Raw genomic sequence first — 13,925 nt, 5'->3', positions numbered from 1 at the left:
CCTTTCAGCTGGACTGGTCGAGGTGGAGTTACCTGTACCTCTTCCACCGGTCCGGTTGTTCCTCCTGATCCAGGCTTAGTTGGAGACTTACCAAGGAAGAATAGTCCTGTTGACTCCTTGGTGGCTAGCCCAGCCCTGGTTTCAGGAGCTTCTTGCTCAATGTCTAAACCCAAGGGTCTTACCGCGGCTCCGCCTCTTTCAGCAGACCGGTCCAGTGTGGTATGTGGCTGGTTCGATCTTCTTCTCCACTCTTCGCGTCTGGTCTTTTTGACACGGGTGTATCACCACTTGTATGGTGATCAGGTGGCTTCTTTGATGGTGTCCCACCTGCGAGTTTCGTCTAGATGGCAGTATGAAATTTCCTGGCGGTCCTTTCGGCATTTATTGTCTCAACGTAGGTTGTCTTCGATTTCTGACAGGGTTGTTTTGTCCTTTCCCTCTTGGTTGTTTCAGGACCGTCATCTTATGGCAAATACTGTCGCCTCATATTGTGTGGAGCTGGCAGAGCCGCTGCAGCTTGCATTCGGGGTGGATGTCACTTTTGCTTCATTCCGCAAACTCTCTTGGGAGTTTTTTCACCTCCGGCCTGCACATGCGCCACCTGAGCCATCCTGGTCGTTGAACTGGGTTCTCTCTTTTCTCTCTTCTCCTCGGTTTGTGGTGACCCCCTCGGTTCAGGACTGTTTTTCTAAGGCTCTTTTCTTGTTGGTATTGGCCTTTGGGGGTCGGGTCGGGGAGTTTATGCTCTCCTCCGGCGAAGGAGTTTCTGCTCTTTTTGTCCTGGAGATCATTTCATTCGTTTGCAGCCTTCTCCTTCTTTTCTGGGGAAGAATGAGTCTGCTGCTTTCCGAAGGGGTCCTTGGATTGTTGATGCTTGGTTGGTTCAGCCGGGGGTGCAGCATGTTTTGTGTCTGGTTGCGGCTCTTCGCTGTTCTGCGTGCCACAGCCTTTGTGGCAGGGAACGCACTTTGGGTGAACCCGGTTTCTCTTCTTCCCTGTTGCAGGGCGCAGGTCTCCCAGGTCGTCCGCAGGATTATTCAGTCCAGCCAGTCTGCGGTCTATCCCTGTGTCCACGACGTTCGTAAGTTCGCGGCTTTGGCTGCTGTTTTTGGAAATATATCCTGGGCTGACATTCGGTCACGGGGCTTTTGGAGGTCGAACAGGGTCCTAGCCGCACAGTATCTTGTTAATATTCCTGGCCCTTCTTGGGCGTGTGTAGCCTTGGGTCGTACGTTGCAGCCAGTTGTCTTGACTTCGAATTGAGTAGCGAGTGACGACCGCCTCCCGGGTAAGTCCCTCTTTTCTTTTTCTTTGGTTAGGTAGCTCCGGAGAGCCGAAGGGGCTCTCCACAGAAAACATGCGTTGAATGTAATGAAACGCCATTTTCTGGATGAGACCCGGAGGCTCCCCTGCATCCCTCCCTCCCTCCGGTCCGTCGACACACATCGTCGACCTCATGTGTTGTTGACATCCCTCGTGACCGGACCGCTCTCCCCTCGCATCCACAACTTGTGCAGTTTTGTGCATTTATATCTCTTCCCGTGTGTTTTGTGTGCTTCCCTGCAGTAAACGTACGTTGCTGCAGTTTCAAGAGGTGGCAATGTGGTCACTATTGAAGTGGGACACTGAGGAGTGGCCTCTCACAACAGATACCATGCCACATGCTCCGGACATAAATGATGACACCAGTACTTCTGATGCTGCCAATCTATCAACCCCAGGACCATCTGGTGTGAGGCGGCCTTTATTCCCTTCAACACCACACGGCGAAGGCTCATCATATGACTATGAACTCGAGACGGGTGTGACAGGTAACCTTGATGCAACCGGTGTAACAGAAAACTTAGACACAAGTCGTCCTTCATATTCAATACGTATCAATGAAGAAAACGTATTCACATACGTATTCTTCAATATGGGCTAATATTCTGATTTCCACGTGGAGCGTTTTATTGTGAGAAATTTTATACCAAAATGAACGATGTAGAACAAAAAAAAATAGCGTTATAAATCGATAATCTCCTTTATGTGTTTATCGGGTGTACCAGGTGTAAAAGGTGTGGGAATAGGTGGACTCTAGCGGGAAATGCTTTGGCGACTTTCAGTGTGGTTGCGGGTAGGGCACAAACATGTTTTGAACTTGATATGCATATGTCCGTGTAGGGAATTTTATTGCGAGCACAGTGATACCAAAATGAACGTGGTAGAACATGTTTTGACTTGACAATCATAAAAGAGCAGCACCATATCCGCACTGTTTGGGGCGCCCAGATAACGAGCGACCTAGTTTTTTATTTGGTACTGGTCTCACGCATGCTGTAGTGACATTTTATATCTATGTTCCTCTAGAACATTCTATTGAGAACACATTGATACCAAAATGAAACACGTACATCAAAAATTAAGGTCAGAACACTGAAAAGAATATACACTTTTCAGTAGTGGTGTAGCCGCCGTGCCATTGGCCTTGCGGTAACGGGTAACACTTCCCCGACTTTCCACGTAACAGCGGGTGGGCGCGACCATGGTTTGGACTTGATATGCATATGTCCGTGTAGGGAATTTTATTGCGATCACAGTGATAAAAAAATGGATGATGTAGGACAAGTGGAGGTGACAAACCTGAAAAGAGTAAAAACATTTCATCGCTGTTTGGCGCTCATGGCTAACGAGCAACCTAGTTTTTGGTGCTGATCTCGCGCATGCTGTAGTGACATTTTATATCTACGTTCCTCTAGAACATTCTATTGAGAACACATTCATACCAAAATGAAACACGTACATCGAAAAGTAAGGTCAGGACTTTGAAAAGAGTATACACTTTTCAGTGTTGCCGCTCGATCGCCCGACACGCTGGGTGCACAAGAGGAAAGTGAGATGCCCGCCTGCTGAGGGCGCGAAAGTGTTAATATATATCACATCATGGGTCCCAAGAAAGTCAGTGGAAAAGTTCAACCTAAGAAATAGTTGTGAGGGATGACCATAGAGGAAAAACAAGTGATATTTCATAGTGAATGAATGTGATGTCTCACTACAGACAAGTGTTAAAACGTTGGGAAAAACAAGTGTCTTTAGACAGATTCTCAGTAAGACAAGCAAGCAGTGAGCCATAACCAGGTCCTAGTGGTATGCCTGCAAAGCATAGGAGAGAGAGTATCCCAGAAATGTCATCACTGCCTGATGTTATAATGGAAGGGGGACTCCCCCTTCCAAACACTAATACCTCTCCTTCTTCCCCCCCCCCCATCCTTACCATCTTCCATATGTCAACAAGAGTTCTCAATAAAATTAAGACACTGTATACTGTACTGTAATGCAAAATATGAATAGTATTCTGTATAAAATGTAATTTTAAGTTAATATTTTTGGGTGTGTGCAACAGATTAATTCAATTTACATTATTTCTTATGGGAAAATCTGTTTTGGTTTAAAAAAGTTTGGTTTATAAACTCTCTTGGAACTGATTAAATTTGTAAACAAACTTACCATTTTATTGAACTTCATCTGCCAATTGTTTGGCTCTTTTATAAGTCTATCAGTCATTCTGTGGCAATTCTGAGTCCTGGTTTGAAATTACTTTTCATCCTATTTTACTCCACAGTAAATTTGCTAATGTTGCTGTTTAATCATAGTATCTAAATTGTTTATATAGTGTATAGTAAACAATAAAAGTTCCAAGACTGAGCAAATCCACAAGGGCCGTGACGAGGATTCAAACCTGCATCCGAGAGCATCCCAGACGCTGCCTTAATCGACTGAGCTATGACAGTCAAAAAGGAGTTGAAACCAAAGTTCTACTGAACTTACTGGATCCTGCAGCCTTTCTGAGGCACAAACCAGGGTTTTACACAACTCCCCCCATACACTCGAGCTATGTCAATAGGCCGTTCTCCTTCTTCGCCCTTACTTCATTACACCAGCGTCTGGGATGCTCTCGGACGCAGGTTCGAATCCTCGTCACGGCCCTAGTGGATTTATTCATTTGATGCATCACGCAATTGTAATTTCTGTGTGTTCCAAGACTGAGCTTTGGAGCACCCTGCTTGCAACAATTTCCTGCTCCGACTTGGACCCATTTATGCCAGCCCTCTTTCTGTTGACATAATCATGTCTTATTAAAATTTAATACATCCCTCCAATACTATGAGCCTTTACTACAGTGTTTTGTGAGGTACAGTATAAAATGCTTTGCTAAAATCTAAATAGTGTATATAATACCAAAATTTGTTCCACTCGTGACTGCTTCAAATAATCTGTACTGGAAAAGAATGTGTAAATTTGTTAAACATTAACAGGCATTAGTGAAGCCAAGCTGTGGATCTTTTTAATCTGTATTTCTGGGTTTGCAAGAGAGTGAGGCAAACTGTTCAAATATTATACATCAATAGTAACAAAATTTTTCTCTTGTATGAAAAGACTTTAAAATTGAAGTATTATCTGTCTAAATAGATTTTTATTTACAAAATAGCTCTAACCATTATCACCATATGATTTGTGTCACTGGCACCATAAAAACAACATACTTCACGATTATGGAGTGATTCTGGAGAGTGTGTTGATGAGGACATATCGAGAGAAATACATGTATAGTTTTCTGTACCATACATATTGGCTCTTATGGGCTCTCATGGCACTCTGAAAAAAAAAAAAAAAACAGCGTTGAATGTAATGAAACACCATTTTCTGGGTGAGCCCCAGAGGTTCCCTGGAGCTTATCGGGCTAACATATATTAGACCGGGACATTAGCTATGAAGTTCAGACCTACCAGGGACCATGAGCCAGAACCTGGCCCCTTCTGAGATATTGCAGGGAGCAATGGCCCTGGAAAACCCCCCTTGTGGTTGGGGTTTTCCCTTATCTGCCATCGATCGGGGTTAGGCACCCAGAAAGGTAGGCATTACAAAACAAACCCCACATGGTAAGAAACTAACAACAAAAACCGAACAGAGATAAACAACATGACAACGGACCTCTGATAAACATCAGAGGTCCGCGGTTGTTCAACGTCCTCCCAGCAAGCATAAGAAATATTGCCGGAACAACCGTGGACATTTTCAAGAGGAAACTAGATTTATTCCTCCAAGGAGTGCCGGACCAACCGGGCTGTGGTGGGTATGTGGGCCTGCGGGCCGCTCCAAGCAACAGCCTGGTGGACCAAACTCTCACAAGTCGAGCCTGGCCTCGGGCCGGGCTTGGGGAGTAGACGAACTCCCAGAACCCCATTAACCAGGTATCAACCAGGTATCAACCAGAGAGGTAGAACTCCCTACACTCCTTGATTAAGGCAGTGTCTCGGATGCTCTCAGACGCAGGTTCGAATCCTCGTCACGGCCCTTGTGGATTTGTTCATAGAATTCCCTACAATCCCAAGGAAACAAGCAAACGAAACACACTACTCCTGTGCCGCTTGTCCAGGCAACCCACCCCTTCCCGAGAAGGGGATGGGGGGGGGGGGGCCCTGGACCTCACCGCATGGGCTGCAAAGCACTCCAGTTCAGAAGCTAAGTTTCAACAAACACACAAAAAAAAAAACGCCGATCGGTGGGAGGGTGGGTTGCCAGGGAGCCTCCGAAGCTCACCCAGAAAATGGCGTTTCATTACAATTAATGTTGGTTCTCTGAGGGACCCCTATGGCTCCCTGGAGCTTCATACCCAACGAGAAGGAAAAGAAAGGACTGACCTGGGAGGCGGCCGCCACAAATTCCGCAACATGAAGTCGAGACAACTGGCTGCGACCTGCGACCCACAGCAACACAAGAACGCCCAAGAGCAGACTCCACCCGTTATTTTGAACACAAAATAACGGGCAGCCAGGCACCTGTACGACCTCCAAATCCCTGCGCCCGAAATGAGCCCAAGACATGTTACCAAACACGGCAGCGAAAGCTGCAAACGTTCGAACTCCACGGGCGCAAGGATAGACCACAGGCTAGCTAGACTTGATAACCCAGCAGTCGACCCAGGAAACCCGAGCCCTGGAACTGGGAATGAGGGAAACCGAATCAACCCAAAGCACATCCCCAGCCATGGCATGCAGGTAACGGCGAAGAGCCGTAATCGGACAACACATGACGCACCCGTGGCCGAACCAACCAAACATCAATAACCCAAGGACCCCTCTGGAAAGCAGCCGTCTCACCAGGAAAGATGGAGAAGGCTGCAAACGTACAAACCTACCACCAGTACGAAAAGAGAGGAAACCCCTGCGTCGGAGGCGAGCTGGAAGCTCTTCGACCCGACCCCCAGAGGCTAACGCCAACAAAAATAGGACTTTTGAAAAACAATCTTGAACTGAATATTGGAAAGATAAAGGCACCCTGACCAAGGACCAGGATGGCTCAGGCGGCGCATGAGCAGGCCGGAGGTGAAACAAAGCACGAGAAAGCGTATGGAACGGGGCGGATGTGACGTCCACCCGAACGCAAGCTGGAGCAGCTCCGCCAGCGCCACACAATACATGGCGACGGTAAGAAGCTTCAAATAACAGTCCGGAAAACCAAGAAAGAACAAGACAACCAGATGCGAAAGAGAAGACAACCTATGAAGAGCAAGAAAAAAGGTGCATAGAAACACCAGGAACGTCATACTGTCACCGAGACAAAACTCGCAGGTGGGACACCATCAATGAAGCCACCTGATTACCACAGAGATGGTGATACACCCGTGTCAAAAGACCAGACGCAAATAGCAGAGGAGAAGGCCAAACCAGCCACGCACCGATCCGGTCCAACCTACCGAAAGAGGCGGAGCCGCGGGAAACACTCCAGGTTTGGACACAGATCAAGCGGCGTCTGAAAACAAAGCTGGGCCGGCCACCAAGAGGCCACGAGGACTACTCTTCTTGGGAAAAAACTCCAATCAAGCCAGAACCCAAAGCAAGAGCTGGACCGAGAAAAGAGGGACAGGGAACTCAACCTTGACCAGTCCTGCAACCACTGCGAACGCCACGCAGGCGGGGAACGGCCCCACATAGAACGGGCGACGGTGACACCACGCCAATGCGAAGATGTCCATGTCCGGGAGTCAGTACGTCCAGCAAAGCCAACGATACGAGTCGGTGACAACCGGCCAAGCCGTGAACAGAGGAATGAACCGAAACAGGCCAGCCGCCAGGAAGTAGGATACTCCCCAGACATGAAACGCACGGAGGGTCAAACCCTGAGAATCCAGCAGATGAGCCACTCGAAGGGACCAACCCCACAGGGGGCAAAGACCGAGCGAACCTCCGTGGTTCCGGCAATGAACCACCAGGGAACAGTCTGCATGGAGCTGGATGATAAGAGCCCTGAGTGACCCGAACCCTCCGAAGTGTAAACCAAACAGTCATGAACTCCCGAACCGTGCTGTGAGCCCGACGGACCCCACCGTCCATGGCCGGCCTGGTGAGCACTAGTCAAAAAGCCCCAGCTGAGAGATGACCCGTCCATGAACACATCAAGCGAAGGCTCGGGGAGGCGCCAAGGCACGTAACCCCGAAAACCCCAAAGAGGACACCGGCGATGCAGCACCAACACAAGGTCCCCAGAAGACGAACCCAACGATCACAAGAGAGGCGGAAGGGGAGTCCCCGAACGAATCAAAACAGATGCCGAAGCCAAACCCGACCCAGCGGGCAGACCAACACAGCGAAGTTCGCTAGTGCACCGCCAAGTGACCCGGGACCCTCTCAGAAACAGCCGAAGGCGGGACCGCAGCCACAGCAACGCCTTTGGAGGGAGAGACAAAGAAGCGGTCCAAGAGTCCCAAACAAGACCCAGCCAGGTCCAAACCCGGGACGGAACCAGATGGAACGGCCTCCAGATCACCAGGAACCCGAACCCAGTGATCTGGAAAGAACCACACCCCTGGCGAGCAGACACAGAGACCGACTTGGAGCCCACACCAGCCAGTCGTCGAGGTAGGCCAGAAACCGAATCCCGAGCAGAGGCAGACAGGTCACCAAGATCCGGTAAAGATGCGTAAATACACTAAGTGCCAATTACAAACTAGGGAAGGCAACAAAAGCAGCAAGCCTAAAGCCCCACCACCAACTGTGCCAGTCCCGGAACCCCAGAGAGAAACGTGCTAAGAAGTGACCCGGAGGTCCAGGCACCCGGCCCCAACAGAAGCCGGACCGGAGACAACAGTCTTCCGAAGAGGGCAAAGAATCCAAGGCGCAGACTGAACAAGTCCAGAAGAACCGCAGATCCACAAAGTCCTGTGTCAGCATGAGAACAGTTGGGAACCCCAGAAGGATGGGGCGGATCGACCATGTCCAAACGCACCCAAACCAAGATGACATGACGAAGCGCAGGGGAAGAAGCCCACCCCGCCAGCCCTGAACCCCTGGGGGATTCGGGGAAGAAGCCGCCTGATACTACCAGAGGGTGGAAGACAACCAAAAATGCCCAGGAACTAAGGGCCAAGCGAGAGACAACAGAGCAAGCTGCCCCCACCCCCCCAGCGCCCCATCAACAGCGAAGGGAACAAAGCCCCTTCCGAAAGAAAATGTGTATGTATTATATATTTATATATACATATATATATTACATATATATATATATTACATATATATATATATATATATATATATATATATATATATATATATATATATATATATATATATATATATATATATATATATATATATATATATATATAAGCCTATACTTGCATAAACCACAAGTGAAGATTAATAATCTTCACTTGTGATTATTAATCTTCACTTGTGGTTTATGCAAGTATAGGCTTATAAGCTGGACACGAGTTCTCTCACATTGACAGTGGCTTGATGGAAAATGCAGACTGACCCCACACTCATCTGGTGCCTTCGGGAAGTGGAGATGTTTGGGATATATATCTCGAACTATCTACTTCTTTTGTAAGGTCTGATGGTGTAGTGGGTTAAGGCATACTAGTTATGCCAGCTACTGGAAGGTAGTTGTGCTTTCTGGGTTCGAGCCCCACTGGTGGGTGTTGTCCAAAGATTATTAATATATATATATATATATATATATATATATATATATATATATATATATATATATATATATATATATATATATATATATATATATATATATATATACAGACACACACACACACACACACACACACAACTGGATGACAAACGAGAGGGCCTCATAATGGTCATGAGAGATATTATTGCACAAGCTGATAAAGATAAATCACGACTGTTGATACTGGGGGGACTTCAACTTTAAAGCAATAGACTGGGAGGGCTATGAAGCAAGAACGGAGGACTTTTGGACATGCAGATTTGTGAACCTCATTCTGGAGACATTCTTGTACCAACACATAAAGCAGGCCACAAGAATGAGGGAAGGAGATGTACCGTCAGTACTGGATAAAATAAAAAATAAAATAAAATGTTTATTTAGGTAAGGTACATACAATAAATTTTTACAAAGATTGGTTGACTTATAGGTAGAGCTAGTACATACAATGCCTAAAGCCACTATTACACAAAGCATTTTGGGCATATCTAGTATTCACCATGAAAGAAGAAGAGATATTTGACATCCAGTACCTTCCTCCCTTGGGAAAGAGTGATCACGTCCTGTTAGACATTGATTATGCTTTAAGATATCATCTAGAAGAAAATGGGGACATTGAAACAGTTGATAAACTCGATTTAAGGATAGGACACTATGGGGAACTTCAAAATTTTTTTAATGAGTGTAATTGGACAGAATTGTTGCTAGGCAGGGAAGTAAAGGAAATGTAAGCCAAATTTTTAAAAATATACGAGGAAGGCACACAAATATTCATACCAAAACAGAGATGCAGGGCCAGAAAACAGGATTGGTTCGACAGAAATTGTGAGAGGGCAACAGACCAAAAGACACAAAAATGGAATCAGTATAGGAAGAGGCCAAACCCCCAAACATACCAGCGATACAAATATGCGAGAAACAACTATACGGCAGTAAGGAGAGAGGCAGAAAGAAATTTTGAAAAAGGGATAGCGGATAAATGTAAAACAGAACTGGGCCTATTCTACAAATTCATAAACAACAAATTGCAGGTAAAGGATAATATCCAGAGATTGAAAATGGGAAACAGATTCACGGAAAATGAAAAGGAAATGTGTGAAACATTAAATGAAAAGTTCCAAAGTGTGTTTGTACAAAATGAAATCTTCAGAGAACCAGACACAATAAGAATTCCAGAGCACAACATAGAGCGGATAGAGGTGTCTAGAGATGAAGTGGAAAATATGCTACAGGAGCTCAGTAAGAACAAAGCAGCTGGCCCAGATGGAGTTTCATCATGGGTTCTGAGAGAATGTGCATCTGAGCTCAGCATTCCACTTCACCTGATCTTTCAGGCATCCCTGTGTACAGGAATCGTAGCAGACGTGTGGAAACAAGCAAACATAGTTCCAATCTACAAAAATGGCAGCAGGGAAGACCCCCTCAATTATAGACCTGTATCATTGACAAGTGTAATAGTGAAAGTATTGGAAAAACTAATCAAAACTAAATGGGTAGAACACCTGGAGAGAAATGATGTAATATCAGACAGACAGTATGGTTTTCGATCTGGAAGATCCTGTGTATCGAATTTACTCAGTTTCTATGATCGAGCCACAGAGATATTACAGGAAAGAGATGGTTGGGTTGACTGCATCTATCTGGACCTAAAAAAGGCTTTCGACAGAATTCCACATAAGAGGTTGTTCTGGAAACTGGAAAATATTGGAGGGGTGACAGGTAAGCTTCTAACATGGATGATAAATTTTCTGACTGATAGAAAAATGAGGGCAGTAATCAGAGGCAATGTATTGGAATAGAGAAATATCACAAGTGGAGTACCACAGGGTTCAGTTCTTGCACCAGTGATGTTTATTGTCTACATAAATGATCTACCAGTTGGTATACAGAATTATATGAACATGTTTGCTGATGATGCTAAGATAATAGGAAGGATAAGAAATTTAGATGATTGTCATGCCCTTCAAGAAGACCTGGACAAAATAAGTATATGGAGCACCACTTGGCAAATGGAATTTAATGTTAATAAATGTCATGTTATGGAATGTGGAATAGGAGAACATAGACCCCACACAACCTATATATTATGTGAGAAATCTTTAAAGAATTCTGATAAAGAAAGAGATCTAGGAGTGGTTCTAGATAGAAAACTATCACCTGAGGACCACATAAAGAATATTGTGCAAGGAGCCTATGCTATGCTTTCTAACTTCAGAATTGCATTTAAATACATGGATGGCGATATACTAAAGAAATTGTTCATGACTTTTGTTAGGCCAAAGCTAGAATATGCAGCTGTTGTGTGGTGCCCATATCTTAAGAAGCACATCAATAAACTGGAAAAGGTGCAAAGACATGCTACTAAGTGGCTCCCAGAACTGAAGGGCAAGAGCTACGAGGAGAGCTTAGAAGCATTAAATATGCCAAAACTAGAAGACAGAAGAAAAAGAGGTGATATGATCACTACGTACAAAATAGTAACAGGAATTGATAAAATCGACAGGGAAGACTTCCTGAGACCTGGAACTTCAAGAACAAGAGGTCATAGATTTAAACTAGCTAAACACAGATGCCGAAGAAATATAAGAAAATTCACCTTCACAAATAGAGTGGTAGACGGTTGGAACAAGTTAAGTGAGAAGGTGGTGGAGGCCAAGACCGTCAGTAGTTTCAAAGCATTATATGACAAAGAGTGCTGGGAAGACGGGACACCACGAGCGTAGCTCTCATCCTGTAACTACACTTAGGTAATTACACACACACACACACATTATTTTTATTTATTTATTTATTTATTTATATATATATATATATATATATATATATATATATATATATATATATATATATATATATATATGTCGTACCTAGTAGCCAGAACTCACTTCTCAGCCTACTATGCAAGGCCCGATTTGCCTAATAAGCCAAGTTTTCATGAATTAATATATTTTCTCTATTTTTTTCTTATGAAATGATAAAGCTACCCATTTCATTGTGTATGAAGTCAATTTTTTTTTATTGGAGTTAAAATTAACGTAGATATATGACCGAACCTAACCAACCCTACCTAACCTAACCTAACCTATCTTAATAGGTTAGGTTAGGTTAGGTTAGGTTAGGTGCCCGAAAAAGTTAGGTTAGGTTAGGTTAGGTAGGTTAGGTAGTCGAAAAACAATTAATTCATGAAAACTTGGCTTATTAGGCAAATCGGGCCTTGAATAGTAGGCAGAGAAGTGCGTTCTGGCTACTAGGTACGACATATATATATATATATATATATGTGTGTATATCACGAAAATAAACACGTGATTAAGAATGTGACAATGTCAGACCACGGGGGAAAAAATGAAACAGGAAATTTCCTTTAAGGAAATTTCCTGTTTCATTTTTCCCCCGTGGTCTGACATTGTCATATATATATATATATATATATATATATATATATATATATATATATATATATATATATATATATGTCGTACCTAGTAGCCAGAACGCACTTCTCAGCCTACTATGCAAGGCCAGATTTGCCTAATAAGCCAAGTTTTCATGAATTAATTGTTTTTCGAGTACCTAACCTACCTAACCTAACATAACCTAACTTTTTCGGCTACCTAACCTAACCTAACCTATAAAGATAGGTTAGGTTAGGTTAGGTAGGGTTGGTTAGGTTCGGTCATATATCTATGTTAATTTTAACACCAATAAAAAAAAATTGACCTCATACATAATGAAATGAGTAGCTTTATCATTTCATAAGAAAAAAATTAGAGAAAATATATTAATTCGGGAAAACTTGGCTTATTAGGCAAATCGGGCCTTGCATAGTAGGCTGAGAAGTGCGTTCTGGCTACTAGGTACGACATATATATATATATATATATATATATATATATATATATATATATATATATATATATATATATATATATATATATATATATATATATATGACAATGTCAGACCACGGGGGAAAAATGAAACAGGAAATTTCCTTAAAGGAAATTTCCTGTTTCATTTTTCCCCCGTGGTCTGACATTGTCACATTCTTAATCACGTGTTTATTTTCGTGATATACACACATATATATATATATATATATATATATGTCGTACCTAGTAGCCAAGACGCACTTCTCTGCCTACTATTCAAGGCCCGATTTGCCTAATAAGCCAAGTTTTCATGAATTAATTGTTTTTCGACTACCTAACCTACCTAACCTAAACTAACCTAACTTTTTCGGGCACCTAACCTAACCTAACCTATTAAGATAGGTTAGGTTAGGTTAGGTAGGGTTGGTTAGGTTCGGTCATATATCTACGTTAATTTTAACTCCAATAAAAAAAAATTGACTTCATACACAATGAAATGGGTAGCTTTATCATTTCATAAGAAAAAAATAGAGAAAATATATTAATTCATGAAAACTTGGCTTATTAGGCAAATCGGGCCTTGCATAGTAGGCTGAGAAGTGAGTTCTGGCTACTAGGTACGACATATATATATATATATATATATATATATATATATATATATATATATATATATACAGAGCACCACTTGGTTTCCGAACTTTAGTTATCCGAAACTTCCAGTTTCCCGATTGGGGTTGGGGAGTCATGCTACCCGAATAAAGTTCGGGTAGGAAGGGGTCCGCCAAGCGTCACGCCGGTTTGTTGTGGTGGGTGGGAGATGGTCCAGTTTGCCCGCTGTGACTTCACAGATTCACGGCCTATTATTCCTATTATTTTGAATTGCCATAAGGCTGGAATGTTCATTCTGTGCTTTTGTTTTACATATCTGCACAATCAAGAAACATCTGTGCACCATGTTGGCTCCAAATGCACGCATTGCATCAGTGATGGCTGACTGGTGGGTGGATGGACGATGGAGTTTAGGTGGGAGGCAGTATGAATGAGGGGGGG

At 43.7% G+C, this 13,925-nt stretch overlaps 1 protein-coding gene across 1 annotated transcript in view; it reads right to left on the bottom strand.

Moving 5' to 3' along the window:
- PIG-L (phosphatidylinositol glycan anchor biosynthesis class L) overlaps positions 1-13,925 on the bottom strand; it is a 208,595-nt gene that overhangs the window by 38,532 nt on the left and 156,138 nt on the right. The window contains 1 exon segment of the mRNA XM_069323835.1: positions 4,524-4,635. Within this exon segment, the coding sequence (XP_069179936.1) occupies positions 4,531-4,635 (105 nt within the window). The 3' untranslated portion in view covers positions 4,524-4,530.

Source organism: Procambarus clarkii, chromosome 13 (assembly GCF_040958095.1).
Source record: "Procambarus clarkii isolate CNS0578487 chromosome 13, FALCON_Pclarkii_2.0, whole genome shotgun sequence".
Classification (NCBI taxonomy): domain Eukaryota; kingdom Metazoa; phylum Arthropoda; class Malacostraca; order Decapoda; family Cambaridae; genus Procambarus; species Procambarus clarkii.
The sequence above is the reverse complement of the archived record's forward strand: the minus strand, read 5'-3'. Positions and strand labels throughout refer to the sequence as shown.